Source organism: Hylobates moloch, unplaced genomic scaffold, assembly GCF_009828535.3.
Source record: "Hylobates moloch isolate HMO894 unplaced genomic scaffold, HMol_V3 SCAFFOLD_3, whole genome shotgun sequence".
NCBI classification, from domain to species: Eukaryota; Metazoa; Chordata; class Mammalia; order Primates; family Hylobatidae; genus Hylobates; species Hylobates moloch.
This window is the reverse complement of record NW_026652278.1, coordinates 56654840-56680619: the sequence shown is the minus strand read 5'-3', so window position 1 is coordinate 56680619 and position 25780 is coordinate 56654840. Positions and strand designations below refer to the sequence as shown.

At 34.8% G+C, this 25780-nt stretch overlaps 1 protein-coding gene across 1 annotated transcript in view; it reads left to right on the top strand.

The window, feature by feature from the left end:
- The window catches only part of TMEM26 (transmembrane protein 26), a 48108-nt gene extending 26698 nt beyond the window's left edge, over nt 1-21410 (top strand). The window contains exons 5-6 of the mRNA XM_032138067.2: nt 14494-14570; nt 17297-21410. Coding sequence (XP_031993958.1) covers nt 14494-14570; nt 17297-17721 — 502 coding nt within the window. The 3' untranslated portion in view covers nt 17722-21410. The remainder of the gene's footprint in view (nt 1-14493; nt 14571-17296) is intronic.
- Nucleotides 21411-25780: the final 4370 nt, after the last annotated feature.

The window sequence follows — 25780 nt, the reverse complement described above, 5'->3', positions numbered from 1 at the left end:
TATCTCAATCAAGAACTGTTTCAATTCAGCAAGAATTTAGGGAGCACTTGATGTTTCAAGACACCATAAATACTCCCAATTTCTCTATCACCTACAAATTAATCTGAATGCTTTATAAATATGTATTTTTATACTTTTAAACTTGTATCATATCCCAGGAAAGCTGATGTTTAATGGAGCTCAGTAAATTATGTCATAGTTTTTAATGGTTAATGTTTTTAAAATTTGTTTTCAATTTTCATTGTCTCAGGTTGAAGTCATTTTCATTTTTAATACTACCACATTGTGACGGTAGCCCTCTGTAATTCCCATTCAAGTCCTATGTGTCTCTATTTCTCAAATATCCACTCTCCCAAAACCCTCCCAAAGTCAAAGCCCAGGAAGAACATAAAATTTTTCTCTCTCCTGAAAATTAGTTTCCACGTTCTGATTTCCTGTTTTGGTTCTCGCCTATACTGCAAGAATTGACACTGAGAATATCTATCTTTTCAAAGAAAGAGACCCTTAATCTTTTCCCACTGGGACATAAGCCTTCCCTTTTAGGCTCAAGAGGATAATCATGAAGAATAATGTTAATACATAAGTAAAAGATATTTATATCTAATAGAAGAAAGGATCACTTCATTGTAGTCTACTCAGCATTGCCTATTACTATGACATTTTACTTTTTCTGATGTTTTATTCCATAATTTGGGCTGCTAGATTTAGGAGAAAGCCTACAATGGTATCTATATCACAAAAATGTCTAAATCTCTTCCTTATTTTCTTCTTTTTTTATTATTATACTTTAAGTTTTGGGGTACATGTGCACAAGGTGCAGGTTAGTTACATATGTATACATGTGCCATGTTGGTGTGCTGCACCCATTAACTCATCATTTAACATTAGGTATATCTCCTAATGCTATCCCCCCCACCCCAAAACAGGCCCCAGTGTGTGATGTTCCCCTTCCTGTGTCCATGTGTTATCATTGTTCAATTCTCACCTATGAGTGAGATCATGTGGTGTTTGGTTTTTTGTCCTTGTGATAGTTTGCTGAGAATGATGGTTTCCAGCTTCATCCATGTCCCTACAAAGGACATGAACTCATCATTTTTTATGGCTGCATAGTATTCCATGGTGTATATGTGCCACATTCTCTTAATCCAGTCTATCATTGTTGGACATTTGGGTTGGTTGCAAGTCTTATTTTCTAGCTAATATGTCAAATTCTATTTTTTATTAAATAGATTTCCTTCCTTTGGCTCACATTAAAGTTCATCTAAGTTTTAGGCATTTACATAGGTTTGTAAAGCTTCTGATTCTGCAATTTTTTATTAACAGCTTTATGAAGTTATGGTTTAAATAACCTAAAGTTCAACTGTAATTCTATAGTTTAATGATATTTAGTAATTATAGATTTGTTTATCCTTAACCACAATCCAGGTTTAGAATATTCCCATCACTCCCAAAATATTCCTGCGGCTGTTTTCAGTCAGTCTTCACTCTTAACAGGCAATCACTGATATATTTTATGTCTCTGTGGATTTTTCTTTCCTAGAAATTTCATGCAAATTGAATTATAAAATGTGTACTCTTTTATGTGTGGCTTTTTTATGTAACATAATGTTTCTGGGATTCATCCATGTTGTTTCATGTTTAGCTCCTCTTTAGTTGCTAGTGTTCCGTTAAATGCATATACCACATTTTGTTTATCCATTCAGTAGTAGATGTACATGTGGATAACTTCCAGCTTTTTGATATTAAGAATGATGTTGCTAGGAGGATTAACTGACAGACTTTTGCCTGGCTATGTTTTCATTTCTCTTTGGTAGACACCTAAGAGTGGTATGGCTGGTTATATGTTAAGTATAGCTATAATTTTTTAATAATCTGCTGAGATGTTTCTAAAGTAGCTGTATTAGTTTATATTCCCACCAGCAATGTATGAGGATTCCATTTTCTCTGCATCCTTATCAACAATCCTTTTCCCTCTAGTCTTTTTTGTTATACCCTTCTGATGGATGTAGAGTGGTATCTCACCAGGACATTAATTTGCAGTTCTTTAACAACTAATGTTGCTGAGCATCTTTTCATGGGAATACTAGCTATTCATCTATCTTCTTTAGTGATGTGTCTGTTTAAATTTTTCTTCATGTTTTATTGGATTGTCTTTTTATTATTGAGTTGTAAGAATTCTTTATATATCCTTGATACAAGTCCTTTATCAAATATCTAAATATAAATATTTCCTCCCTGTGTTCAGCTTGTTTTTTAATTTTTTAACCTTATCTTTTGAAAAACATGTTTTTAAAATTTTGAAGAAGTTCAAATCTATCAATATGTTCTTTCATATTTTTGGTGTCATATCTAGGAACTATTTTCCTAACCCTAAATGAGAAATATAATTTCTTTTGTTTTCTTATTGATATGATTTGGCTGTGCCCCCACCCAAATCTCACCTTGAATTGTAATTCCCACAATTCCCAGGTGTCATGGGAGGAACCCAGTGGGAGGTGATTGAATTATGGGAGCACGTCTTTCCTGCACTGTTCTTGTGATAGTGAATGAGTCTCACAAGATCTGATGGTTTTAAAAATGGGAGTTTCCCTGCACAAGCTCTCTCTGCCTGCTGTCAGCCACGTAAGATGTGATTTGCTCCTCCTTGCCTTCCCCCATGATTGTGAGGGCTCCCCAGCCATGTGGAACTGTAAGTCCATTAAACTCTTTTTCCTGTATAAATTACCCAGTGTTGGGTATGTCTTTATCAGGAGCATGAAAATGGACTAGTACACTTATGGAATGTTTTAGTTCTTACATTTATTTCTATTAACTGTTTTTACATAATTTTTGTGTACAGTGGGAGGTAAGCTTCCAAGTTTATTTTTTATTTCTGGCACTGCCACATTCCAGCTGGGACTAATTTTCCCAATATCATTTGTTGAAAGGAGTCTTTCTTTATTATATTGCCTTAGCATCTTTGTCAAAAAAAAATCAATGGATCACAGATGTAAAGCTTTTTCTCTGGACTTTCCATTGCATTCCATTGTTTTATATGTTTGTCATTATACCAATACCACACTATCATGATTATGTAGCTATAGTGCATTTTGAAATTGGATATTGTAAGTCTTCCAAAATTGTTCTTTTAAAATTTGTTTTAGCTATTGTAGGTGCTTTGCATTTTTATATAATTGTTATAATTCTCTTTTCAAGTTGTAAAAAAGGGTAAAAAATTAAAAAAAAACTTACTATGCTCTTGGTAGAGAATAAATTTAATCTAAAGATCAATTTGGGAAGAATTGTCATCTTAACAATGTTAAATTTTCCAATCTGTGAACACAAAATATCTCATCCTTTGTTTAGATGTTCCTTAATTTCTCTCAGCAATGTTTTGTAATTTTCAGTGTGCAAGGCTTGTACTGCTTCTCTTAATTATTTCCTAAGTATTTTATTCTTTTTGTTGCTCTTACTAGTGGAATTATTTTTTTTAATTTTATTTTCACATTTTTCATTGCTATAATAGAAACACAGTTTACTTCTGTATGATGATCTACTACCACAGCCATGCTTAACTTGCTAATTAGTTTGATCCCTTAAGTTTTCTTCTTACAGTATCATGCTGCTTGTGAACAGACTGTTTTGATTATTTCTAATCTGTATGCCTTTAATTTATTTTTTTGCCTTATTGCACTGGCAAGAACTTCTTTCAATGTCAAATAGAAGTAGTAAGAGTAGATATTTCAATCTCAAAATATAAGCATTCTGTCTTGCTGTATTAAAGATGATATTAGTTGTGGGTTTTGTACAGATGCCCTTTACCACTTTGAAGAAATTCCCTTTTATTTCTAGATTATTGGGAATTATTTTTTGGTGGGTGTTAAGTTTTGTTAAATCCTTTTCCTGCTTTTATTGACATAATTATATGTTTGTTGTCTTTTATTCTATTAAAACAATATATTACACTAATTAATTTTCGATATTAAACCAACCTTGATTTCCTGAGATAAATTCTACTTCATTATAAGATATAATCTTTTTTTTTTTTATCTTTTGAGACAGTGTCTTGCCCTTTAGCCCAGGTCTAGGCACCACCCAGTGTGATCACCACTGCATTGACCTCCTGGGCGCAAGTGTTCCTCCTACCTCAGCCTCCCAAGCAGCTGGGACCACAGGCACATGCCCCCCCCAACCCCGGCTAATTTATTTTATTTTTTGTAGAGATAGGCTCTCCCTATGTTTCCCAGTCTGCTCTTGAACTCCTTGTCTCAGTCCCCTTGCCTAAGCCTCTCAAAGTGCTAGGATTATAGGTAAGAGCCACTGTGCCCAGTCTGTAATATTTTTTACATGTTATTGGATTCAGTTTGCCAACATTTGCTTATGAGTCATATTGATCTGTAGTATTATTTTCTAATGATATGTTTTTCTGTCTTTGGTAATGCTGACTTCATCAAATACCTCAAGAAGTATTCCTTCTCTATTTTCTGAAAGATTTTACATAGGTTTGGTCTTATTTCTTCTTTAAATATTTTATAGAATTCGCCTAGGGAGCCGTCTGGACCAAGGTTATTTTGTGGGAAGATTTTTTAAATTATCAATTTAGTTTTATTACTTTTTATAGGTCTATTTAGATATTCTATTTCTTCTTAAATCAGTTTTAGTTACATTTTCCTTTCTAGGAATTTTTCTATTTTATCTAAGTTGTAGATTTTTGTCATAAAGTTGTCCATAATATTCACTATACGTGTGTTAATTTCTGTGGAGTGAGTTGTGGTACCCTCTTTTTTCATTCTTGAGTTTAGCAATTTCTGCCTTCTCTCTTGTTTTTGTAGGGGGCGAGGGGAGAGGCTGATATTTACTTTTTTGGTTTGATCAGGTTTATTGATTTTGTTGATATTTAAACATAACCAGCCAGGCGTGGTGGCTCACGCTTGTAATCCCAGCACTTTGGGAGGCCGAGGCGGGCAGATCACGAGGTCAGGAGATCGAGACTACAGTGAAACCCCGTCTCTACTAAAAGTACAAAAAATTAGCCGGGCGTGGTGGCGAGCGCCTGTAGTCCCAGCTACTCGGAGGCTGAGGCAGGAGAATGGCGTGAACCCAGGAGGCAGGGCTTGCAGTGAGCCGAGATTGTGCCACTGCACTCCAGCCTGGGCGACAGAGCGAGACTCTGTCTCAAAAAAAAAAAAAAAAAAAAAATAACCAACCTTTGGTTTTATTGATTTTCTCTATTGTTATTCTGTTTTCCACCTCATTAGTTTCTGTTCTGATGTTTAATTTTTCCTTCCTTATGCTTGCTTTGGATTTAATTTGCTCTTCTTTTTTTCTAATTTCTTCATATGGAAACTTTGATTACTGACCCTTCATATTTTCTATTATATTTGAGACCTTTCATCTCCTCTATTATAGACATCCGAAGTGTGAATTTTCCTGTAAGCACTGCTTTGCCTGCATCCCATAAATTTGATATGTCTTTTTTTGTTACTTAATGCAGTTCGAAATATTTTCCAATTTCTTCTGTCATTTTTTTTGACATGGGTTGTTTAGAAATTGGCTGTTTAACTTCTAAATATATGGGGACCCCTTAGACTTTTTTCTGTTGTTTTCTGCTTTAATTCTATTTTCATCTGAGGATCTACTTTAAATTGTTTCAGTTTTTTTAAATTTATGGAGATTTACTTTATGGTCTATTATATGGCCTATCTGGAGATCCATGTGTACTTGAGAAGAATGTGTCTTTACTTGATGTTGGGTGGAGTGTTCTATAAAATGCTAGTTACATCACCTTTGTTGACAGTGTTGTTCAAGTCTCCTGTATCCTTACTGATTTTGTGTCTAGTTGTTCTATTGATTCCTGAAAGTAGAACACTGAAATCTTTCATTCTAATTGTTGAAATGTCTGTTTCTCTTTTAAATACTGTCAGTTTTTGCTTCATATATTTTGGGACTCTGTATGTAGGTGTGCAAAATTGAATTGTTAACATCTTTCCAACGTAGTAATATTTTATCATGAGTGATCACTTTTTCTTTAGTAATATTTCTTTTCTGAAAGTCAATTTTGTCTCCTACAAATATAGGCACTTCAGCTTTCTTATGTTGGCATAGAGATATCTGTTTTTATTCTTTTACTTTCAAATTGTATTTATATATGTATCTACATTCTGTCCCTTATAAACAGCTTATAGTTGGATCTTGCATTTCCCTCCCCAGTTAAGTACAGTTTTTGTCTTTTGATTTAAGTGTATATTAGTTTACTAGGGCTATTATAGCAAAATACCACAAACGTGGTGGCTTAAAACAACAGAAATTTCTTCTCTCACAGTTCCAGTTGCTAGGAATCCAAAATCAAGATGCTGGTTCCTATTGGAGGCTCTGAAGAAGAATCTGCTTCATGCTTCTCTCCTAGTTTCTCTTGGCAGCTAGCAACTCTTGGTGTCCCTTTGTTTGTTGATATATCACTCCAATTTCTCCCTCTTTCTTCACATGGCATTCACCCCAGTGTGTCTGTCTATGTCTCCAAATTTTCCTTTTCTTATAAGGACACTAGTCATTGGATTAGGGCTCACCCTAATCCGTATGACCTCATCTTAATTTGATTAATCTGCAAAGACCCTATTTCTAAATAAGGTCACAATCTGAGACTTGGGTAGACATGGAATTTTAAGGGACACTAGTCAAGCTGGTACACTGTATTTAGACCATTAATATTTAATGTAATTATGATATGGTTAGATTTATAGCTGCCATTTTGCTATTTGTTTTTCTCTATTTCTCACATCCTTTTTATTTTTGTGTTACTCCTTTACTGTTTTGGTTTTTTTGGTGAGGGTAGTTATACGAGCATTTTTAAGTCATTGATGTTAATTTCTCCATATATTTTTGAATTATTTTATTAGTGGATGCTCTAGGGGTTACAATATACATTTTAAAATTTCACACTCTATTATAGGGTAAAACTAACTTAATTCTGATAAAGCCTAACAATATGGCTTCATTTGGTCACAGCACTCTTGTCCCACTTGCTCCATTACTGATAACTCTGTTTCCTCCTCTTCCTTTTTGCTATTATTTTTATACATATATTATACCTTTGTATGTTATAAATCAAATAATCCAGTGTTATAATTATTGTTCTATATAATCTTTTAAGGTTTTAAAAAGCTATTAGAAAATATCTGTATGACTGTATATTTATATGTTCTTTTAATTTCCCATACATTTATCATTTTCATGCACTTCATTTCTCCATGTGGATTTCAGTTACTATGTGGTGTAATTTCCTTTCAACCTGAAAGACTTTATTTAGTGTTTCTCCTAAGGCAAATCTGTAGTAAAAAATACTCCAAGTTTTTTTTTTTTTTAAATCTGGAAATGTTCTTATTTTGCCTTCATGTTTAAAGGATAGTTTTGCTATATAAAGAATTCTTGGTTGACAGGTTTTTTCATATATATATAATTTGAGGAAAAACATAGTGTACAGGTGTAAGAAGATCAACAAAGCCATATAATAAATAAAAACAAAGATCCACCATTTTACATATATATATATATACATATATAATTTCACTGTCTGCTGGCCTTCATTGTTTCTGACCAGAGTTAGCCATTATAGTTGACCTTTGAACAACAGGAGTTTGAACTGTGTGGGTCGATCTATATGCAGATTTTTAAAAAACAAAACATATATTGGGTGTGCCTGCCTCTCTGGCCTCTCCTTTCACCTCCTCCACCTCTTCCACCTCTTCCACTCCAGAGATAGCAAGACCAACAAGCCTCTCCTCTTCTTTCTCCTTCTCAGCCAACTCAATGTGAAGATAATGAGGATGCAGACCTTTATGATGATTCACTTCCACTAATGAATAGTAAATACATTTTTCTTCCTTATGATTTTCTAAGTAACATTTTCTTTTCTGTAGCTTACTTTATTATAAAAATATAGTGTGTAATACATATACAAAATATGTGTTAATTGACTATGTTATTGATACAACTTTCGGTCAGCAGTTCACCATTAGTAGTTAAGTTTTGGAAAAGTCAAAATTATACACAGATTTTCAACTGTGTGTGGGGAGGTCAGTTCCCCTAACTAACCCCCACTTTGCTCGAAGGTCAACTGTACTTATTTGTTGTTACTCTGTACATGATGACTCGATTTTCTCTTGATGTTTTAAAGATTTTCTTTTCCTCTTTGGCTTTTAGTAGTTTGAGATGTGTCTAAGTGTGAGTCTTTGCTTTTACTTATTCTAGGGCTTTGTTGATCTTCTTACACCTGTAAATTATGTTTTTTCCTCAAAATTTTCGTTCATTATTTCTCTAAATATTTTCTCCTCTCTTTTCTATCTTTCTTCTTCTGGGTCTCCTGTTAAAAATATATATGACTGACTGTGTTCCAGAGGTCGCTGAAGCTCTGCTGTTCTTTGTTTAATCTTTTTTTACTCTGTGTCTTTCAGATTAGATTTTTATTGATCTATCTTCTAGATCACTGATTATTTTTTCTCCATCTCAAATCCAGATGTAGAGTCCAATTGTAGAGTTCATCTATTCAATTTTTCACTTTGGTTTGCATATTTTCAATTCTAGAGTTTCTATTTAATCATTTTCATAGTTTCTGTACCTTTATTTACTCACTTGTTGAGTCATTGCCATGAGACTTTTCTTTAACCAATCAAACTTAGTTTTCCTTCACTCTTTAAACATATTTATAATAGTTGCTTTGAAATATTTTTCTGCTAAATCCAATATCTGGACCTCAGTAGATAGAGACAGTTTCTACTGACCTGTTTTCCTTCTTGATTGTAAGTTAGATATTTCTGGATTTTTTCTTTAATATATCACATACTTCCTTTGTTGAGAACTGGGCATTTTGGATAATGTATTATAACAATGTGTTATCTTCAGGCTCCCCTACCACTGCCACCACCTGAGGCTTCTCCTTTTGTTACATCTGTTTTCTTAATTGGAAGAATGTATCTCTCCTTGGGTTGTAGTCACTGATGTCTCAGATTTTGTAAAAATTCCTAGTTTTATTTTTAGTTCGACGTCTTAGTGGTCACACCTATAGCTATATAGTTTTTGGTCAGTCAATAACTTGGGCAGATTGGAATCAAATACTGTGAGCCCTTATGACTTCTGCTCTTTCATGATCTGTGCATGGAGCGGATAGCACATTTAGAGTTCAAGATGTTTTCATGTCTGCCTCAGCATTTGATTCCCACTGGGCCCTCTTTCGCCTTCCCTGAACATGCCTGGAGTTTCTCAGTCAGCCAAGCCTACAGGAGTACTCATCTAGCCCTTCTATAGCTCTCATTTTAAGAATCTCTCTATTAAATTTAAAGTTAGTTCATTACTCACTCCAACTGGGATTGCAGTCTCAAAGTAGCAAGCTACAGATTTTTAAAATATTTCTAATCAAGTTTGTTACTTCTATTGACCACATTGCTGAGTGAGATTTCATACGCTGTCACTGGTAAAATTACCACTTTAACTGATCAATATGGTCTTACCATTCCCACAACTTTCATCAACTTAGACGGGGTTTTTTTTTTTTTTGCTGACTATAGGTCCCTAATTTATCTTTCCATACAGCATTTACGTTAAGAAACTTGATATCATAAATTCTGTTTCTGCCCCTTTGAAATGTAAATTTCCCAGCCTCTTACCAGTTTGCAAACCAATAATATCTTTCTAAATGACCTGGGAGCCATCTATTTAAAATGCAGTCTTAAAGAAAGATGGAGCCCCTATCTCCCAGCCTCTGTGAGAGGGTAGGATCCTAACTTTGAAAAGTGCCAATTACCAAACACAAGTGGCCTAATCAAATTGACCACCCTCCATCCTAACAGTCTCCAGTACTTTTCCAGTAGGTCACCCTAGTTCTTGAAAACTCTGCTACTTTTTGTTTTAGCAGAGTTGAGTTTAATCTTTCTCCTGTATTGCAATAGTCTTGAATAAATTCTTCCTCATCTGTTTAACTCCAATCAGTACAATTAAAAAAAAATAGCCAAGCTGGGGATAGGGGAATGAATATCTGTGGGTAAGAATGCTTCAGATTCCCACTGTTCTTACCTGAAGCTTGGCCAGCTTTTCGTGACTAAATGTTACTCAATTTGTTGTTTAACTTTGGTTGATTTTCAGAGCCCTGATCATTGTTTTCGACAATTTTTGACAATTTTTTTAGTATTATACATGTTTGTTGGAGAAAGGATTTGCTGACCTTTTCATTTCACTACAGCCACCTTCCAACATTTTCACAATTCAGGATTTCAACATCATTGCCACGGAGAGTTCCCTGGCCATTTACACCTTTAGAGATCACTTTGTGCAGTCTTTTTTTCCCGCCAACATATTAATAGATCATGTTTTAAAAAGAATTCTATTCTCACAGCATTACTAACATTTCCCTGTGAATACTTGACCATAAAAAGGAGACTCTTCTTATGTTTACATTGTGTTTTATTTTTATTTTGCAGAGTTGAGGCTAATCTCTCTTTCACCTGGAAGAAATGGTGAAATATTTCTTCCAGGATAGGTTAACACTTCATTTTTTAGTTCCTTTCTATTATTTTTTCCTTTTCTGATGGTATTTGTCATTTTTTAAAAAAAAAACTAGATGAATTCTATCCACTGATTCTGTCTTTTCTACAGGAATATTTACACTTCCAAAAAGAAATAGCTAAGCAAATTGGCAAAATATGACTTTTTATTTTTATTTTTAACCACCAGATTGAGTGTGCTGATATACCAAATGCCAGTCTTCTATCTTACCAGTTTTTCAAATGGAAAAGTGATACTAATGTCAATAATTAAACTTCCCAAGATTTTTTTGTCTCTGGATCAAGTTCATTGTCTACTTACATGCTTCTCAGTTGATATTTGTGAAGGCAGATTACACACATGGGACAGTGGTGAATAAATCCACCCAAAATTCCTTTGCAGATCTTGAGTGTTTGCCATTAATCTCCATGATTTATTTACATTCTAACATTTAACCTTCCTGAGAATTTTTACTGTCTGATCTAATAATTCATATTTGCCTGCTTTAAAAATTTTCTGACCTACTTTTCCAAAATTGTGTTTGATAATTTCACTAGTATATTTTTCAACACCCACATTCTTCCGTATTTTATGTGTGCATAGATAATATATGCATATGCAAAAAATGTGCATTTATTATTGTATGGTTAAAGTTGGATTTATGTAGGGCTAGGGTTAGTATATCATTTATCCCTATTCTGTAGGATGATGAATGATATACAAAGATTTTAAGAAGCATGTTGACATACTAGTAAAATTACTACTGCTACAATTATGTAATGTTTATTTATGACTTGTGTGCTAAGAAGTCTTAAATGCTTTAATTTAGTAAGTTATTTTGCATTTATATTCACACTATGAGGTAAATTTTTTTATTATCCCAATTTTATAAGCAAAGACATGTCAGGCAAGGAAAATAAAGAAAGTCTCAAGATGACATGAAACCAAAAATAACTAATTTGTAGCGATCTACCATAATAGCTTGTGTCACATGCTGTTCTAAAAGCTTTATATGTTTAACATGTTTAAATAATATACTTAATAAAATTATTATATAATCCAATAATTATTATTATTGTCTTCCTCATAATGTAAATGGGTAAACTAAAGCATACATATGTTAAACTACTTATGCATATTCAATAACTAATAACTGATCAATCTGGAATTAGAGTCTCACATCCTATTTCTTTAGTGAGAGTTGGAGCTGGTGTTAGAATTCTGGTCACTTGGCACCAAAGCCCCCTGCTTTGCCACTGCTTTCTACTGCCTTGCAGGCAAATCACACATAGTTTTTGGTAGAATTATTGAAGTTTGGGACTAGATGAAACTTCAAAAGATCTTGTGAAAAATTTATTTTGCGTCTATTGAAAAAAACCTTGCGAAAATATCCTCAACAAATTTTTCTGCAGGCTCTGTTGGAAAAATTCCACTAATAGAAGACATACTAACCCCAAGTGGCAACTTGTTCTATTTTGAGGTAATATTATTAGAAACTACTTTCCTCTATTGTGATGAAATTTGAATTCTCACAGGTGCAACTGAAATCCTTTGAGCCTGAATTGGCCATCTCAAGTCAAAAGAAATGTTTCATTCCTTTTCCACATTATAATCCTTAAACATATGAAATAAAACTTCTAAGGAATTATCTCTAGTTTTCAGTTTCTTGAACTATCTCACATAGATCATGACTCTGAATGCTTTATCATTCTGGTTCTTCCGCTTTGGTACAAGAAACTTTATAAATGTTTCTCCTAATATATGAAGCACCACACATAATATTTCAGGTATGTTCTGAACATTGTAGAATAGAGCAGACCTAAAAGTTTCCGTTTCATTCATGGAAATAATATAATGTAATGGCCAAAGGAGTAAATGCTGAAATCAGCTGTCTAGTTTTGATTTTTGCTCTCAACACTCATAACTACATTATTTTGGACAAGTTTCCTCAACTCTCTTTTACCTCCTTGATAAAATAGAGATAACAATTGTGTCTACTTTGTTGAGATGGTATGAGGATTAAGTGTGATCATAGAGTTAAGCATTTAGAAAACTGCCTGGCATGGATGTCTGAAATCAGAAACTGTCCATAACATCATTTAAAAATTCAGGCACTTATTGAAGATCTGTTGTGTATAGACATTGACTGTGTAAAGAGGGAAAAGTTACAGTCTGCATTCCCAAGGCGTTTCCACTTAAAATTTTAGACTTTATATTTCTTGTGAAGCAACCTATGATTTTATTTGATTTTGGTAAATCAAAAATCATGTCATACTGTGGACTCAAAATTAGATAATAATAAAGGAAAATCTTTGAGCCCTTTTTTATGGCTGCTGCTGTGAAATGCTATCTCTTCTATCCAATTGTATTCTAATCTAGGTCATCCAGTTACTTCTTTTGGAATCCTGATTGTGACTTCCAGGGTACTGGTTTTCTATCCGTGCTCCATGCCATATGTGCATATGAGAAGCCTTCCATCAGTGTCAACCAAGTCATGATAAAATGTGAAGTAGAAAAGAATCAAAAGCACAGCCTTCAACAACCCATTGGAGAGTCCCCCTGTGGGGAGCCATTTACACAGGAATCTACCTAACAGTATTCACACCTGGAATATTTCTTAATTTTGTTAATGAGGACACTATGGGAGACTTTTTCAGAAACCTTGTTTGAATCTGAATGTCTGTCATCAATTTACATAACATTACCTGCTTGGTAATCCGAACTATATTTTTTAAGAGGAGGAACTAAGTTTAGTTGAGTGCAATTTTTCTCAGAGGACCCGTGCTGATGCTTCGTAATAACTGTGTTCTTCTAAAAGGGCTCTCAGAAATCTTTTAAAGGATCATTTATATAATCTAACTAGTGATTAATAGTAAATGTGCCTTTTGTACTTTAAGACATATTTCTGCTTCATTTTGAAAGTTGAGACTTTATTTTTTTATCACCAACCTTGTCTCCACCATTAACTGCCAAGACAGATAATGATGGTTTAGAAATATCATTTACAGATTCTCTCAGAGTTTCGAGATTTAATTTTTGTATTTAATGCCTCTACACTTGAAGCATTTAAAGATATCCCTTACAATCACCTCATTTCTTTTGGTTTTAATTACTCCTCCTTGATGCTTTTCAGACCTCTTCAATCTGAAAATCTCTTTTGACGGAAGATGGAAACAAAATCTATTATTATGCCACCAAGCTCAAATGGATGACTTCCTTTCTATCTTTGCTAAAAATAAATGTGACCCTGTTTAATATCCTTTGCATTTCTGTAACCTCTGTTCTTTCTGATTTTAGCCTTCATGACCATTTTCCTAGGTCTAGGACATTTGTATATTTGTCTGAGTATGGACCCTTCTTTTGTGCATTTAACCATTCCTTCCACAAATATATGTTGTATCCATCAAGCACTGTTCTAAGCACTAAGGATACAGTGGTGAATGAAATAGGCTTATTCCTTGCCTTACGTCCTACTATCTGGTATAAATCTTTGTTTATTGGATTTATCTCCTTACCTTTTTCCTATCTAATGACAATTTTCTTTCAATGTTGAGTTTTTAATCTTTGAGCATCATTTAGCTCTTTTGAAATGTCTTTTCAATTATTAATCCCCCCACTGACATTCCTTGAAATCAGCCATTTGGATATCCATGTCAATATCTATATTTTCTCCCCTATTATTTTTCTCCCATAATGTTTCCATAATTTTGTAAAACTAAAGACAGCAATATGGGACCAAGAGGCTTTGTCATAATTCATGCATATGTTGGGCTTTAAGTCTCAGATTATTTATTTTTCACTTCTTCATTATTCCATTATTATCATGTAAGGATTTTTTTCATTGATTTATTAAATCACCAAGATATTTTGGCCACAAGAGGTTTATTAGGAATATACTAAAAAAATGGGCTGAGAAGACTTTTCTCTTTTGCATGTGATCATACTTTTTATTACAAATCTAACATTTTGTCTGTATTCTAGGAATAGCCCTGCACTAGTCTATGCCATCCTTGTTATATGGACTTGGAGCATGCTGCAGTTTCCACTTGACCTGGCAGGTAAGTATCCTGATGTTTGTGCAAAGAAACAGAAAATTACACCTCTTGATTATAAACTATGCTAAAACTAAGAAGGCAAGTGAAAGGATTATCATGTCTGTATCCCAATGTTAGTTCTAGTTCAGCTTAGAAGGAAAGTAGATTGAAACTTAGTAAGCCAAGAAGAGTGGATCCACTGTGGTACATGGTGAGCTTAAGATAGTAGAGCAGATAATTGCACAGTGTTATATTTACTTCAAACAGCAGTTCCATCAGTTATGATTTATAAGACCTCCTGTAAACCAGGTAGTACATCTGTGTCTCAGCTTTCTTTCATCCATGAAATAGGGATGATAATCATAGTCACTAGGGTTGAAGATTCTTGTCATGACTCAGTAATATACAGTTTGCTTAGCAAGTTGCTGCCATAGAAGTTTTATCGCTTATTATTTGTAAGAAGTAATTTTCATTCTTTTTTCAGACCCATGTATTAGAACTTCAGAAGGCATAGGAGCAGTTAAAATTGTCCTCATTGGAGGTCCTTGGAATCCTATTGGTCTTACTTTAATAAAAAACATAAACCCCTAAGATTTTGGAAGAAGTAATCTGTTTCCCAGCCATTTTATACTAGCAATAATCTAGGGCTGCATTGTCCAACAGGGGACCCACCAACCACACATGGCTCTTTAAATTGAAATTAATTAAAAATTTAAAACATTAAAAGTCCAATTCCTCAGTCATACTAGCCACCTTTCAAGTGCTCAGTTGCCACAAATGGCTACCATATTGGACAGCAGTAATATGGAACACTTTTACCATCACAGAAAGTTCAATTGAGCAGTGTTCATCTGGAGTCATCTGAAAACTTCTTGGAACCCTAGAATTTTGATTTGAGAATTCTCCTGGATGTCACTTTACTCCAAAGAAATTCTAGAAATTAATAATTATGTTTTCCTTAGCCTGACTTGTTTATTTATTATGCCTTAATTGCTGGCCTCAGGATTAGAATTAATCCTTAGGACAGAGATATTTAACTTTTTCTCTGTCTTTTTTGGTTCACTTTTGTAGGCTCAGAGGTCTGAGGCCATTTTAAACATAGCATCCACTTTTTGGAATTATTAATGATTTGGAATAGATGGAAAAACTTGCTGTGGCTTTTAAGAAATGCCAAAAATGGAATCACTGATTAATAATTACAAACAAATGTATGCTAACACACATACACACACACACACACACACACACACAGATTTTGTCATAATGTGCCCTGGAAGGTATGCTATACTCATTGGTCAAGCTGGTGTCCACTTACAGAATATTAGGTGCCATCACATTAGATATTGAATTAATACCTTTAGAAGGTCCTTTGGGAGCCGTTTCCTGGCCCTCATTTCTTAGGAAAGGCTACCATTGATATAACCTTGGTTTCTCTTTTGTCTTTCACTCTGCCGATCCTCACTCTCCCATATCTTGTGGTTTATTGCCTTGCTAAGCAAATTTGTATTTAAGAAAGACATTTTGTAAACTTTCAGGGGTGATAATGTTATGCAGCTGTTTGAAAAACAAAGACCAAATGTTACTTCTGACTAAATCATCATTGTATTTTCCAACAAATAGTACATTATGTTTATCCATATCAAAGCAGCTTCATAATATTTGCAGGCTCCAGTAGACGAAGGCATTCTTTGTTTGAAAACTCCAAATGGAAGGCTTCATTATTATAAAGGGATTATTTTCTGCCCTTGACCCTGAATTAAATTTACATTTGAGAAATTAAGACAAAAGGTTCTTCTGTTGATTGGACCTCCTTTTGTTTAACTAGAAAATCAGTAATTATATCCAGTCATTATTGTAAACTGTGAAACAAAGCACAAGGAATTAGGACAAAATAAAATAACAATGGCATTTATTCAGGCTTTTTCCCTCCATCATTTGAAAAATGTGTTTAATATGAATTAAGTTTGAATTTGAATATAACACTTGAATTTTCACAGCACAATTTGCACACGTGCTTGAGTATGTAAACAAACAGGCAGATCCTAAAAAGAGTATATATGGAACGATCAGAGCCACGTACACTTTGCTCCTTTTCTCAAGCTTATCGATCAAGCAAATCATTAGTGATCCTAAGGGGAAGATTGAGGGAAAAAGTGGACAGAAGGCAGGGCTGTTATTCTAATGGAAACAAAATGAGCCAACGAATAGGGACCCCTCTCCTCACTGATATGATTGTTATCCCAGTTTTCAAAGGAAGAAACTGTGGCCCAGGAAGGCTTAGTGATCCCGCCAGCAACTCACTGCTAGAAAATGCGGCAGTCGTGCTTCCTGACTTGAGGCCTTGAGCATGCAACTGTGAGGCTTCTTACACTGTGGACCCTAGGATCACAATGGTGGCTTCCTTCATTTTTTATTCCCCCCATGGTGCAGCCTCAGCCTCACAAGGAGCTTGGGCTATAAGCACTCGTGACCATGACTGGCTCCTAGAATCTATTTAATTGTGCTTTGCCCAGGGTGAGAACTAGATGATCTTACATTTTCTACGTGGATGCGAGTCACAGGGCAGGGTGCTTTCACTTGTTCCACCCAGAATTAAATTACTGGATCATTCCATTTGATTTCCATTTTGTAATTAAATCACAGAATTATTACTAGCACAATCCCCATTGTTAATGACTTGTCTTGATGTCATTGTCTTTTATGTCTACACTTCCAAGAGAGATAGTAACTAGTCTGTCTTGTGTTTTCAGTACAGAACGTTGTGTGCCCTGTGTCTGTGACAGAGAGGGGATTCCCCAGCCTGTTCTTTTGCCAGTACAGTGCCGATCTGTGGAACATCGGAATCAGCGTCTTCATACAAGATGGCCCCTTCCTTGTCGTGCGTCTCATGCTGATGACCTATTTCAAAGTGATCAATCAGATGCTGGTGTTCTTTGCCGCGAAGAACTTCCTCGTGGTGGTGTTGCAACTCTACCGCTTGGTGGTGCTGGCATTGGCAGTCCGAGCTTCGTTGAGAAGTCAGTCAGAAGGCTCTAAAGGAGAACATGGTTGCCGGGGTCAGACGTCTGAGAGTGGGCCCTCTCCGCGGGACTGGCAGAACGAGTCTAAGGAGGGCCTGGCTATCCCTTTGCGAGGCTCCCCAGTCACCTCCGACGACTCCCACCACACCCCTTAGTTATTGATTGACAGTGGGCTGCGGCTAGAACCTGACATCCCTGGTTCTTCTTATAGGGAGGATCCTTTTTCTCCCCCAACCTTGGCATATAATAATTTTCAAAAGAACAACATAAAAAGGTGATCTTAAACCAAAGCTGAGGAGTTTTCTTTTTTTCAACTGAATAGAAGGAACTTTGATTAGTGACTATTGCTACAACTTCTGTGTGATGGTGTCAGATGTTACAATTGTTCAACGACTAAGTGATTTGTTTGTCTTGAACTGTTTGAAAAGCTATGGAAGGGGTTACAGTGACATGCCCTAGAAAGATTTGGTGCAGACCAACTGTCGCGGCTGTTACCTGAAAATAGAGAAGCTTTGAACTTTGGCTCCATTGTCAGACTATTTCGTCTGATCTTTTCTGCAATGTCCCTCTGACATCAAAAAATGTACATTCAGTGAATGCAGAACAAATGAAGGGAAAAGTGCCTTTAAAATTACCTCACTGTGGGCTGGAAGCAGCGAAAATCTCTGCCCAGTTTCCGTATCATAGAAAGCCCTATTCATCGCTGCACAGGCCTTCCCAGGAAAATCATTTTTCTGGGTTGAGTTTGTATTCTGCCATGGCGCATATGCTCTTACAGAAATTTTATTGCTTTTGGCTTGGGTGCTACAAAATTAACAACAAGCCATTTTGGTTACGTATCTACTGGTTGCAAGGCAGGAAATATTGGTGAAATGCTAGCAAAGTCACAATTTCTACTCTTAACATGATTTGCAGTGTTCGTCAGTATTTTTCTGAACCCTACTTTACCATTTTCTATATTGCCAAGTTGAATCATGTGGGCTGATGCAGGGAAGCTCTGAAGCAGTGAATAAAGGTGTTTCGGGCCCTGTAAGTGTTTCCGTGGTTTCTGGTGTCTGCCAGCAGTAGCGAACAAAGCTGCAGCTTCTCTGAACAGCCACTACTGGAGGCGGCCTTTGGTCTCAGGCAACACGGTGATGGAGGGTTGCATCAGCTCCACCCACAGCCAACAGCCCTTGTTGAGTGATGAGAGTCGGAATGTGCTACCCCGTTGTGGGAATCAGGCAATTCGCTTTATTTTCTTGCATTAAGACTTCGTTTTCCCAGTATTGAAATAGCCATACTTTTCCTTTACATACCTCTATACTTTCCAGATGGAGGTGATTCAGAACCTTTTAAAGTGATTTTTGCCTTTAAAGATACAGTGTGAAAATTTGCTGGGGTGTATAGCAGTAATTATATGAAGCAAGCAGTTCCAAAACTGTTCTTTTAGGTTCAAAACCTAATTCCCCCGGATTAGTATACTTGAGAATTCAAAGGGACATTTAAGGTGGGGTATGCCCTTAATTTGGTACGACTTATTGACAACCAATTGGGACAATTTTATCTGTAACCCTCTGGGTGATATGATACCTATTCGAAACATTTTATACAAACTTTTATAGACAAATTCTGTTTTTATACAGTCATGCATATTTTCTCATAAATGGCTTCTTCAGCTCCATTGTTATATGTTTGTATTTCTTTCTTCCTTGCGCTTCTAATTTTAACAATATAATGACTATAAAATGACACATGGAACTAATGGAATACATTTATGGTTTTCCATAATAATTTTATGAAAGTTAAGATCAAGAAATTATATTTATATGAAGTAAATCACTTGACAACTTTTAAGGGCATGTTATTTAAAGTGCTCAGCAGTTGAAAGCAAAATAATAACTGCTATTTATAAAAATGCCTCAGCAGAATCTGTTTTTATGTTGACTGCTTTATGTTGAATATTTTCTTCCACAACATGTATGTGCTGCTTATTATTGCAGATTTGCTCATGGCATACTTTTCATGTTTTAATTTTTTTCTTCCAGCAAAACAAACACTGAGGCCCTAAAAATAGATAAAGTATAAAGTAGTACGGCTGTTGCAAGGATATTTTTAAATGCTTTCAAATCTGAGACTTGGCTTGGCTTCGTGAATGAGTTTCTAGTGTTTAAATTAAAGTATTTTGTAATTAGCACTCCTCGTGGGCTTGAGAAATAAAAAGCCTGTCCAAAGTCTAGCTTTATTTAGAGGGTCAGGAAGTCAAAGAGCACCCAGGACCATCTTGGCAATTAATAGTGGCAAAAATAGACCCAGCTTCTGCAAAGTTTTCCAGGAAAATCTGCTTGGGGCAGCATTTGTTAACCTAGCTGCCAGTACTCCCACTCTCTTAGACTGGCTGCTTTTATAATAGGAAAAAAAAATCTGCATTTGCTTAGTTTATTTGAAAAAAAGCTCTAAACCTAGGTTATATATTAGCCATTCCTAAGACTCCTGATTAAATATTACAAATTTGTTCAATTCATTGTTGTTTTTAGTGTAGACTGCTAAATACTGTAATGTTTCAAAACATCCAAGTGTTCGTTATAAAGTGGCTAGAACATCAATTACCTCCCATGTGTGGACATCCTGGGACTTGTTTACATTTTATTTGTAATAAGATAACTGACTCACAACACCTGTATAATGTGATGCAAGCTATCCTCTCTATCATAACCCCTCCCTGCAACACACAGCAGGTCAATCGCCAACCCCTGAAGAAAATGGCTTATTTGAGGTTGTTGGTGCTGTTGGTATTATTGCCATAGTTGTTATTTAATTGCTTGATTAAAGCTCAATCAATGTCCTTCCTAAAAACATGTCATTCCACTTGTGAAAGAAAACACAATGTGCATGTTTCAATGATACTGTGCGGAAACACACCTCATGATCATCTTGTGGGTTTCCTTTGCCCTTACTGGATGACTCTCAGAGGACATGACTTGACACAGTAACATTAGTAAACTGTCTTTATCTTTGATTATTCTTTTAATTTTTATTTGAGCTGTTTCAATAGCATAATGAAATAAAATTTTGAATTGGCCAATAACATGTTTTGTAATCTTCCAGTGAAGAGTCTGATACAAATTTACTCTTGGCTCTGTTGTAGTTCCACTAACAAATAGCACTTCAGACCTTATAGAACCATATAGATATGGCCAAGGAATATCAGGATTCACTATTATAATGCTAATTGTTAACTCATTATTTAATTGAACATTTTCAAAGCTCTGGAAAGGCATGCATTTGTAGGTGCACATGCTTTAAGATTTCTATCCATCTTTCAGAGTTGAATGTAATAATGTTTGACATTTAATTCTTGATAATTCTTAACCAACTTTTCCTGTTAAAAGAGAGAAAGAATTGCAAATGCCAGGCGTCTGTCCACTTTATCCCTCCTGCAATGCTAAGAAAGGGATGGTGACGTATACTACAGAGACACAAATGAAAAACCAAACAGTCTTGAATTACAAGAAATAAAGGGGATTTTTTTTTTTTTCTAATTTCAGACTTGGCTTTTTACTTAGTGGACATTCTGATTTTTTCTCAGAAACATCTGATTTGGGGTTAAACTAGGCAGCTGGAGGATGTTTACAGCTTTGAGGCTTCAAATAAGTTTCCATATGCAGGGAGTAACTTTAAACAATGTTTGAATAATTAACTGCTACAGTCTTATATTTTATGTGTATCTATTTCATCCTCTGACTCTTTCTTACTAGAATACCATCTAAGAATATTTTCTCCGCAGTATTTATATTTATACTATTTTGCTATGAGTGGCCTTTGTATTTTTTTATATGCATTAAATAGTGTGTGCACAACTTTATCTTAATGTGGATTTTTTCTGGCTTTTCATGTCTTTGTTCTCTACTGCAATTCATTTCCTTTATGGTTCTTAAGCTCTGGTTTAAAAAATAAAACCGATCTATTTAGAATATGATTAAAGTGGCATTTCAAACCAGTGAGGAAAGGCTGACCAATTTTACAAATGATGTTGGGAAATTTTGCAATCCATCTGGAAAAAATAAAGTTAGATTTTTATCTCCTGCAATATATAGAAATAAATTCCAGATGGATTAAAGATGTAAATGTAAAATGAAAACTATAAATATTAGAAGAAAATATGCAGTCTGTCTTTAGCCTGTGGGGGATGGGAAAGATCTTCTGAAACAAGACATAAAACCCAGAAGCTACAGAAGAATTGACAGATTTTTCCTACATGAAAGCTTAAAGTTTCTCAATGGCAAAAGCTATCATAAACACATAACTTTTATTTTCTTTTCTGGAGAAAGGTGTCAGAGAAATCAGACAAGAGAAATGAGAGGTACAGAAATTGGAAAGAAGGAGCCAAATTTATCATTTATTCATAGAAGACTGAGTCTTGAACCTCCAAGGAAAACATACTAAACCTAAGAAACTTTTAAAAATAATCCGAAATCACACACAAAAATCAATAGTTTTCTACATACAAAAATCACATAGAATATATACTTGAAGAAGAGATTTCCTTTGCAATATAAACTAAATCTATAAAATACATCGGAATAAAGTTGGGAAATGTATAAGATCCATATGAAGAGAACTTAAAAATGATTGTGAGGGCCATACATGAATAATTTAACAAAAAGAAAGACATTACTTTATGGGGATTGGTAAGAAGCTTTGACGTTTTTTAAAAGTTTCAATTTTCCCTAAACTGATCTATAAATAGATTAAGTAGCACAATCTTCACCATGCTATCAACAAGATACTAATTTTTTTGTGACTGTACAAGTTGATTCTAAAGATTTTATGATAAAATAAGCATGAAAGAATAGTTAGAAAATACCAAAAGAAAGTTGAAAAATGAAAGAGATATTTCAATATATTTAAATATATTATACAACTATAATAACCAAGAGAATTTGGTTCTGAAATATGAATAAGCAGGCCAAAAAGCTGAACAGAATAAATTTAATAAATAGACCGAGTTACACAAGGGATTCTGATATGTGATAAATCATGGGGTGGGGTAAAATATTATAAATGGTTTAGGTTTTGGAAAATATTAAATTGGATCCTTACCTAAATCCTTATGTCCAAAACATTCCAGTAGAGCAAATAATTAAACATTTAAAATAAAATAAACACAGAAAACTTTGTTTTTATAATTGTGACGGTGAGAATGCTTTTTGAGCAAGATATGAGACACCATAGAAGATTCATACATTTCAGTTCATAAAATTAAAAATTTTAGGATTGTAAAAATACCATAAGCAAATTCAAAAGTTGAACAATGAACTGAGCTAATTTGTTTGCAACAAATATAACAAAACATTAGTTTTCTTAATGAACGAACAGTTCTTACAAATAAGAAAAAAAATCATAAAAAATGAGCAAAAGACCTAAGTATATGATTCACTGCAAAAGGAATAGTTGAAGAAATGCAAATCAAACCACAATGAAATACCATTTTTCAAATGCAGACTCAACTACAGGGTAACCATTTTTCACTTACTTGGTTGGCAAAGACCCAGAAGTTCTTTAGAATGCTGTATTAGAGGGGAACAAGGGAAGTAGGCATTCTTATTCATAGTTAGTGAGGGTGTTAAATCGGCACTACTCCTTTGTAAGACAATTTGGCAACATCAGTTACAACAAAACACATTTATCATCTGACCTAGCAGCTCCACTTCTAAGAATGTATCCTGCAGATATGTGCATGCAAAAATGTGCATATAAGACTGTTCAGTATTTTCCATAGTTGCAGCATAATGTCCATCAATAGAGTCATGGTTAAATAATGTAACCTTTATACTACATAATACCATGTCATTTTTTTAAAAGAATGCAGTAGAGCCATACTGTTGATAGGAAACAATAGCTTAAATATTCTGTTAAGTAAAAATAAGGATACAAAACAAGTTAGTATGTTACTCTTTTTGTAAATGTTATCCATACCTTCACAAGTGGCTAATAAACATGAAATGGTGCTCAAGTTTCTAATGATCATGGATATTCCCTCCTTTGTAAAACTACTTTTATCTATTTGATAGCTTGAATTTTAAAAATTATGCATCATTTTTGTAATGTTAAAAGTAATTATAAAAAGGAAACCTCACCAATTTGTGAGCTTTACTTCAGCCTACTGCCATGTACAGATGCTTTGATACCACTTTGCAAATAAAATAAAAGCACATCATTTATTTCCACCCAAGAACGTAAAGACCTCATTGTAACTAAGGATGATCTTGAGAAGTTTTAGATAAATCAAAGCCTTAAACAATGTTAAATTCTGCTTGCCTTATTAAGTGTCTAATACTAGGGAAATGAAATAATGAACAGATACAGAAGAGCACAGAAAAATCAAACTGACCAAAAAGATTCACTGGGTCTTTCTTGATGAGTACCATGGAGACTACTTTGAAGCTGCCAGTCTAACACTTCCACACTCCTGACATTTATGGAGTCACCAAAACAAACCATCAAGAAATTTCACTTTGAATGACACAGTCATGCTGATTTCCCCAGAAGAGATTGAGAACTGAAGGAACCCTGACAGAGAAAACTTCAGAAAGAATCTATGCATCTGTTTCCATGTCTGTATTCACAGCCCATCTAATTTGTGTATGTAAGCTTTTATGACTTTGCCAAGTATTTACTAAATTTATAACTGATTGTGGTAAGTGATCAAATGGATCATATGCAAATCTGATCGACTTATTGAGGAAAACAAACATTTCTAAACCAGCCATATGTCAAATATCATGTAGTCTTTGTATCCAAACTAAGAATTTTGGGCAAGGAAAATTGGATCTACAAGACAAAATATGTTTTCTCTATGGATGCTGGTGTTCAGCTTCTGCCAAATGCATAGCTGAAGAATTCAGATGGTTGTGGCTCTGGGATCTTGGGGGTTGCTTCTACCTTCTGGCAAAGAATATTTCTCTCTATTATGCAAGAGTCCCCATATGACCTACGTGGCAGTGAACAGCTGGGTCAAATGCTATAATTATTTCATTGGATCTTTTGGTTTGAACTAATTCCTATAACTAGTGATTTTTATTGGTATCTCTAACCCCAAACTCTTTTACTTCCTGGACTCTATGCCTGGATTTGAATCTCCTCTGGATATTCTGCAAGTATTACAGATTCAATTTTATATATATATATATATACACACACACACACACACACATATATGTAATTATATGTATAATTAGATTGCAGTAGATTGGGGGTTGAGTGTGGTAAGACATATATAATTATATTTATATATAATTATATATTTTTATATATATTATATACATATATAATGTATAATTATATTATATATATAATTATATATGTCTTACCACACTCAACCCCCAATCTACTCCTTTCCTGTGTTCCAAACAATAACTAGTAGCATCTCCAGCCATTTAGGCACCCATGTCAAAACCAGATGTTTCCTAGGTCCTTGTTTCTTTTTTCTTATACCTTCTTCCTAAGTAATCCCTAAATTCTGTCACTTATGCTGCTTATACTTCCTCTCAATCTTTATCCTACATTCTCTATTCCAAGTGCTACTATCTTAATTTTGTGTCACGTCATTTCTTCCCTCAGTGATTACAGTTATTTCCCAACTGGTCTTCCAACCTCCTGGTTTAATCCTCCACAGTGCATTCCAAACTGCATTCAGTGCTGGCTGTTCTAAAATGCACATTTGACCACATCTCTTCTATTCAAAACACTTTCATGATGCCTCACTGCCCACAAGATTAAACCTGAAGTCCCTCAAAAATCATTCAAGAACTTTCACAATTTGCCCCTAACCTAATTCTTCAACTTTGTTTCCCATGACTGCAGTCTGCCCCCCAACACACATAACTGCCACCATAAGACCATAGTAAACTACTTGTGTTCCCCTAAACATGCCATTATCCTTTACATTGCTGTGTTTACAAGCATAATTCTTTTTTCAGTGATGCCACCTCTCCATTACTGATGGCCTAATTTCTCCATCCAGAGTTGATAGCTAGGGAAGAAAGAACAATCCCAGAAAGAAAAATTGTTCTGCATCCTCTGGGAACTCCAGGTGAGTGAGTGTAGACATCCCTTGTCCTGAGAGCAGAGACATCCTTCAGTCCTGGGTCTCTGATTTGTAGGCTTCCTTTGCAGCAGCAATCCTAAGGATGCCAGGTAAGGCAATGTGGATACAGAGCTATGGGATTCATC